At 29.6% G+C, this 8,016-nt stretch overlaps 1 protein-coding gene across 2 annotated transcripts; it reads left to right on the top strand.

The window, feature by feature from the left end:
- The first annotated feature begins 5,064 nt into the window (after positions 1-5,064).
- LOC111401514 lies at positions 5,065-6,565 on the top strand. Of its 2 annotated transcripts, XR_002704046.1 has the most exons (3): positions 5,065-5,440; positions 5,715-6,099; positions 6,247-6,565. XR_002704046.1 is itself a non-coding variant. In XM_023029284.1 (2 exons), exons 1-2 carry the CDS (start codon positions 5,193-5,195, stop codon positions 5,974-5,976), a joined length of 510 nt encoding a protein of 169 aa, XP_022885052.1. In that variant the 5' UTR covers positions 5,065-5,192; the 3' UTR covers positions 5,977-6,185. The 2 variants fall into 2 exon arrangements, 1 of the variants encoding a protein (XP_022885052.1); XM_023029284.1 differs by lacking the exon at positions 6,247-6,565 and having other exon boundaries at positions 5,715-6,185.
- Positions 6,566-8,016: the final 1,451 nt, after the last annotated feature.

Below are 8,016 nucleotides of genomic sequence, written 5' to 3'. Positions count from 1 at the left end.
CAGCGACCCCATATTCGTCTTTGCATAGCAACAAGTAATATATAGTCATTTATTAATATTTGGATAAGATAAAACCATTAGATAATTTAGAGAAAGCTGTATAGATATTATAGGGATGAGTCTGATTGCGAGCATAGAATTTGAATGGAAAAAAAATAAATTTTAGATAATTCAATTAGCTAGAAATTATTTGTATAAAAATTATTAATTAAACCTATTTCGTTGATTTAGTTTTTGACCGAGAAAATATTATACTTGTCCCTGTTTTATTGTTGGGTAGATATGAGAGAGAGAGTGAAATATCTGAAAATAAAAATCATTCCTCCCTAAATAAAAATATTTTTCTTGTTTTTGAGGAAAATATGGTTACATGACCAAAAGTTGGAAAATATTTTTTATGAAAAAAATTGTTAATCAAGCACACAAAAGTAAGAATTTGGATGGAAAATATAGCCAATCAAAATTTGGATGGAAAATATAGCCAATCAAACACATTCTCGTATTTGATATTTCTATTTATTTTATTTTATTAGATACTTTATAGTTTATATCATTAAATTTATTTGTTATTTTTTCTTTTTATCTTTATATAGAGAATGAATCATGTTTTACAACTGAAGATATTGCGCCAATTAGTATTGAATAAATTGTTAACACAAAACCATTTCAATTATTTTATTGCGTTGTAATAATTAGAAGTGTAGATTTTTCATTTATAATATTCATAATGGTACTAATATTTATGTTTTAATGTGATATTAGACTAATATTAATGATTTAACTCGTTCGATATACGTTGTTTTTTTGTTTGTTAAATCGTGATTCTAAATCAAACCAAATCAAATCGTAAAAAGTGGTCTTGTTTGAAGGATTAATTAGTTTAAAGTAATTGTTTCTCCATTTTCTAATTTATATTTGAAGGATTTTCCATTTTATACATATTTGATACCGTTATACAGATTTGCCCATGATTGAAATTAGACATATAACAAAATTAAAATTAAATTGAAAGCTATATCCGGTATTCTGCTAGGTAGGGTTATATAAACATATGGCTAAATATATTTACACCACAGTTTTTAATAACTAAATGACATCTTAATTGCATGAAAGGTCATAATATTTATACACCATCATATTTATGTCTCAAACCATTTTTTCACCATGTTTTTATTCTCAAATTAACAAAAATTATTTCTAATTATGGTTTCTCTCTAAAATTTTCTTTAAGATACAGGAAAAAGACTCATTTGTCCCTTGCATTTTTGAATAAGTAAAATAAATAATACTACAATAACATGATTAAATATTTGACCCTTATTTTAAAGCATATTAACAGCATTTTTGGATGACAATAATGATTAAGGACAAGATTTTACGATTAATGAAATGTTAAAAATAAGAATGTGATTAAAAAAGGTTAAGGATATAAGAGCGACAATGAATAAAAGTGAATAACCTTTAATATAATTAGAATTGGTGTATTTATTAAAAAAAAAATGTAGTGTAAATATAATCACCCTAAACCTAATATATATATATATATATATATATATACAAATTCACAAAATTGAAAAATTCTTAAGATTATAGCAGAATTTTAGGTTCTAGATTTTGATGGATTCTTGAATTTAAATGGATTTCTTACTATTACAATAATATAATAATGACATTTTAATAGATTACCCCAAAATAATAATTTTAATTTTACAAATAGAAAAAAGAATTCATAAATTTATTTTTTATTACATAAAACTCATAACTTTGTCATTTAAATAATTTAACCAATCTACAAAATCAAGACAATAATTATCCACATAAAAATTAGTTCCATCTGATAGTTGTCAATAATAAAATTCAATTCCAAGTTTTAATAGGAACGAGAACTCAAGTTGAAATTTAGAATGAGAATATTACTATTTATTTTATATTTTTCTATTTCTTAATTTAATTTATTTTATTTTTGTCAAATGTAAGAAAAAATTTAATTATGTTTGTGGATTCGAAATCCACTGAAATTCGAGGGTCGGGCTGAAATTCCTAAAGAATTTGGTATGTATTTACGTATTCAAAACTCATTTACATCCATTAAATCTTTTCAATAAATAAAATTCATAAGAAACATAACACCTAAATTTTAATGAAATTCTTTAAAATATGAGATGGACACATCTAAAATTTTAAAAGAATTTTAAACTAAACTGAATTAAGGGGTACCTCTAATTAATACTTAATAAAATGGTTAGGGGAAAGAAATTCTAAGCGTGCTGTGAATTCACATAGGAAAAAAAAAATTGATTGAAAGAAAAGTGAAATTGGCGGTGATAAAAAATTAAGATCGTAGAAATCAAAATTATGGGGTAGTCGTTTTTATTTTTTTAATGTGAACTCGTCTGACTAATTTGTTCTTGAATGATTTTAAATGATTTCCATTTTTCTTTTATTTTACATACAATTGAATTGATATAATTTTTTAAGTCCAATTACAAGGTCGGTCCAATCTAATTTTCAAAACATTAAATTCTAAATCAAATTGTTAGGTGAAAGAAACCTAACGTGTTTAAATATGGAATATGTGGACTAAAACGTTTTCGAAAAGGGCACTTAATAATGACGCTATTTGCATTGGATAAGCATGAAATTGGTAGTGTGTCAAAACCAAAATTTAAATAAGTAATTTTACCTAAGTCATAACCACAATTTATATTTCCCCCCTTTTCTTCCTATTATTGCGTTAACTGCACATAATCCTCAAAATTTTAATCGATATCATTTCATACTTTAATTTTTAAATTGTTTCTAATTCGTCCTAAATCTTCATCAGTGTTAATATTTTGGTCCTACCAACAATATATAGGATCACATACTTTTTTGATACACTTTGCCGTGAGCATGGGATTGAAGTGTATAAACAAATTAGTCTTGGCGAGGAGAGTAAAGATAGAAACAAGATTAGATTTCAGAGTGCGCTAATGTTTAAATTTAACTCACCCATGTCTATCTCTAAACAAGGAATGTGAAATTGTAGCTTGTATGAACAAGAGTTAATATCATTGTTGAGGCAAGATTTAAACAATATATAATATACATGCGGCATTTTTGATTTCTTAAACTTTTAAATTAAGCAATTCAAAATGTCATTAGAGCACGCAAATGCCCTAAATATAAGTTTTGTTGTCACTTCTTTAAAGAAATTGTTCATATGCCAAACTTTAATTAGAAAAATGAACCTCAACTATTCGTGAGGAGGTGCATTGAAGTTTTTAGATAAAGCAATTCACATTAGTATGATATTTTCTTATTTTATCTGGAAAATTTTCAAATATTAGAGATAAAATTTCATGTCACTTTGCTAAGTGCTTTGTATTTGTTTCATTTCTTTCTCTCGATAAACAAGTAGAATTGCACGAAAGACTCACCCTTCAAAAAATATTAATTTACTAAAAACTTTTAAATCCCAAGTGAACCCTGTAGACCATTCCCATGGGGTGGTGAAAGGAGAGTCCCATTTGGTAGAAAATTCCACAACCCCTTGGAATTATCCTGCGAAGTGGAAAGATGAATAAATAGATAATTTAATTCTTTAGGGACTGAAAGTATACTCTTTGCAAACTACAAGGACTACAACAGAAGTTAACTCCACTTCTAATTTATTTATATATGTATCGGATATGGGTTTCCATTCCATTCCATGTCATGTTATTGTTGGTAAAAGAATTAGAAATGTTTCATATGACTCTAGCTAAGGTAGCTTAGGTAAGACAACTTGGTCAATGCTATCCTTACTTTATTCAAGTGCCACTTATCCATAATTCACTTTTAACAATTTCATATTATTTTATAGAGAGAAATGTTGGGGTTGGGTCCCCCAATGTTTCAAGTAACGTGGTTTTGGGCTCTTAACAACGAATAAAGTTTTAAATCTTTAACCTATTTAAATATGAGAATCTAGGCCCCTGTTTTACTCCTATTACGTGGAAAAATTAATGGGGGGAATAGTGTTTTTTTGAAAAATGAGTAGTTGAAAAAAATGAAAAGTTTTCGATTTACGTGTAATATTATTTTATGGAAGATTGTGTAGTTGAAAATAGGAGAGAGAAAAATAAAATGTAATAGAATTTAATGTAATGGGGCTCAAACAGGGGCTAGATCTCTACATTATGAAAACTATCAATATGAAGATTAAAATCATATGCCACTTTCATGTAACTTGAAGATGGAAATCAAGCCCTTATTTGAAGGCTATTATTTGGTCAAAGCAATGTTTTCAATAGTGATTTTTTAGGAGAATATATGATTAAAAAGTAGGAAAAAATTTTGAATTTACACACATAATATTTTATTGAGTGAATTGTAGTTGAAAATGAGTATATAGAAAACAAGAGTGTTCAAATAATGGTTGTCAAACAAGGAGTAGTTGGACAATTTTGTCCTCCATCTTTAAATCACGTGAAATTCGCTTATGATTTTAACGTCCACGTTTATGATTTTTATTTCGTGAAGACTCAATTATGTTGGGAACTTAGAACTCTAGTTTTGAATGCTGAGGATCCAAAGTTAAATCAATTGAAAGGTTAGGAAGACCACCTTTAATTTTTTGTGTGTGTATATGTATGCATATAATTTGGTCCGTAGTGACTAGGATATGGATGGGTACCAATCTAGAGAGCTTATCCTTGTTCCAATTTGTACAAGTCTAAAGTCAAGAAATAATTTTGAACCACAAAAGGAGATGATGTCGAATCTAAAGATAAGGCAAATTAAAGCAAAATTGTAGTGTTGAATTTATCAATTTGTGGGAAACCCTAATCTCACAGACAACTTACCAAACTTTCTTGAAACGCTAATCATCTTTTGACACTTGTAAATCTTAAATAATTAAATATTAATAAAACCCATAATCCCAATTAATATTAATTATTTTGTCCAATCAAATCTTGTATTCTAGGTCAAACCACACGTCATTATCTTGTCTTGATAGCATGGAAATCTCCTGCCCTTATCTTGTATTCAAGAATTCATTGTTCCAGTAGGAAACAATCCTAGTCCACACATGTATATATGTTTCATTTAATGGTACCAAAGTTGATGTATTATTATTACAAAAAGGAGAATTTTTGAGACAAAAAAGCTATAGAATTCTTCATCTTATCTTTTTCTTCCCTTTGTTTTCTTCATCTTTCATTTCGGCAATGGCAGAAGATAAATCTCAAGTGTTTGAAAAATCAAGGTTTCAGTATGGGAATAACATGAAATTACATGATCAGAATGAAAACTGCATATCATCTTCTGATTCATCGGTGGAAGATTCCGTGTTTTCAAATGAGTCATCATCTTCTTCCACCATCGATACGGCAGATGATGCATCTTCTTCTCTGTCTGCAGATTCAAGTGGAGGTTTATATGATCTAACAGATCTCATGGAAGAATTGCCCATCAAGTAAGTAATATTTAAATCCATCATTTGGAAGGAGTTTTCAGTTTATTTTTTATTTTTCATTTTGGGTGTGGAAACATGATGACATGTTTAGGAGATCTAAAATAACTAGACTCTTAGCTAGTCTTGGACAAAGTTTTCCAATATTATCGTATTGAGATCATATGGCTTTTATGAAAGAGGGTTTGTTTAGATCGACGCATGCGAAACATATCTTAAATCAATTTTCTCTTAATTTATTTTCGATTCTTACAATGTCAAACTTGATCTTGTGCAGAAGAGGGCTCTCCAAGTTTTATAATGGGAAATCAGAGTCTTTTACAGCATTATCAATGGTGACGAGCATAGAGGATTTGGTGAAGAAAGAAACACCTTACAAAAGAAAAATGAAGGCTTCAAAAAGCTATGCAGCTGGCTTGAATAGCTATAAACCTTACACTCTTCCTAAGCCCATTATATCAAAGAAAACTCCAAAGGCTTCTTTTTCACCATCTTTTCCAAGAAAAAGAGGAAATATTTTCACGGCAGATACTCACTGACTCCTCTTTTAATTAATGTCAAATTTCTTCGTGTGTCTTTCAAGCACACAAGGCCAAGCATTCTGCTAGACATCCATGCCTTTACTTTTCTACACAGAAAGAAGGAAAGGGATTGTACATAAGGTTTTGTTTTATTTAATTTGAGAAAATATAGAAATATATTTTTATATGTTAATAAAAAAAGATTTAGATCTTGTATATTGTATTGATCAATCTCCCGAGATAGACATTTTGTGTCATTTGTATAATATCTTTCTCACTATGATTCAGAAAGGTGATCAACGATGCCTAGGTGCGAAACTGTGAATATAGTCCTATTGGGCTGAGATTCATCCGAGGCTACAACTGATATATTTGAGTTGGAAGCTAACCCAGTAACGAAGAGTAAAAGTGACACTCAAAAATTGGTTTGAACCACAGACATTTGGAATGTGTGATTAGCTACGGACGGCCACAAATTTATTGATTATATGGCAAAATTATCAGAAGTTCGTTCTACATGTAACAATATGGATTGATCAGCGAGCCAAATTATCAAATACTTGACCTTCAAATGGACACAATCCAAGGGCATTGCTAGATTTTCTTCTTTTTGCCTTGAGAAACCAATAGAGGTGGAATTTATATTTTATTATACTAATAATTACAAGAAAAAATGTACAATGATTTATTGAATGTTGAGGCCTGGCTAATTTCTGGCAGAAACATAAGTTGCCAGGCCTCAGGGATAAGTGTAGGACCTCTCATGAGCGGTATGAAAAAGGGACCCTCGAAATTTACTCACGATAGATTTATCCATTTTTCCTTGTGTATTTTATGTTAGCTGAGCGTGTCAATTCGAGAGAGGACAATAATAAGGGTGGGACGACTCTCTCTCCATACCCCTTCTGGTTTGGAATTTTTAGGAGACAAGCTAGGGTATAGATTAAAATAATCAATTTTCAGTCCCATTTAGATCATCACTGCTTTTAAGCTCGACAAAGGTGGAATTCGTATTTGAAACATTTTCCATAGAAAGAAGGGGTTCTACAAACTCAAGTATTTTCAAGGTGCACACTCAATACTAGGTTTTCAGAGCGATACCCGGAGTTCGCTCCCAGAAATATAGCCATCCCTACCCCCTCACGTCAATCCCACGAGCCTATTATCCATTCTCATTGAATCATGACGAGGGAGCAAAAAATACAATTTCAGACGAAAAGCAAGACCAGACGATAGAGACGATATCCCCTAAGTATTTTTCCTAGAAATTCATTTTCACTGGGAACAATTCCTAGTTTATTAGTTCAAGCGCTCATGATAGGTATTCAGTTTATGGGGTGAGGTTCAGTTTACAGATGAAGGTGAATTTATATCTATCAAAATATATTTAGATAGATATCACGATAGTGCGATCTACAGCTACAACTATTGATATTCGTTAAGGCAAACAGCCCCTTTATATTTAAAAAGTAAAATAAAATAAGGTAAAATGAGTCAGGACGGCATGGTGGGCGTTTTTCCATTCATGAGTGCTATCTACTAAGTTCCTTTTTCGATCCAGTTTGTATAATATTTAGAGTGAAAATTTTAGAATCGACACTATCAAGATTATTGTTTCCTTTTAAGTTTTACTATTATAGAGTTCTTTCAAGTGACTCTTTTATTTATACTAGTCATTGTCACATGCGTTGCACGAATTTTGTATTTGTTGTATTTTTATTAGCGTATGAATTTTAGTTTTTTAGAATATTTTTGAAGCAATATCTAAAAATGTTTCCATAATCTAAGAAAATAATTGCAAATTATTTTTACAATTGTATAATAGTATTTTGTTAAACAAGAAATATATGAGGTTATACAAACTATTTTGCTTTTATTATTGACATTCATTGTTTGACAGTGTTGATATGATTGACTTGAACTTGAAAATCTTGTGTAACTCCAAATAAGTTGGAAAATACTTGCATTGGAAAATTGAAGATAGAGTACAAAGTTTATTACAGAATAATAGCATTATCGCATACGTTGTATACTATCAACATTGGGAGTTCGTTATAA

The sequence above is a fragment of the Olea europaea genome, chromosome 10 (genome assembly GCF_002742605.1).
Source record: "Olea europaea var. sylvestris chromosome 10, O_europaea_v1, whole genome shotgun sequence".
Taxonomy (NCBI): Eukaryota; Viridiplantae; Streptophyta; class Magnoliopsida; order Lamiales; family Oleaceae; genus Olea; species Olea europaea.
Note: the sequence above shows the minus strand (reverse complement) of the source record. Positions and strands in the feature narration are given on the sequence as shown.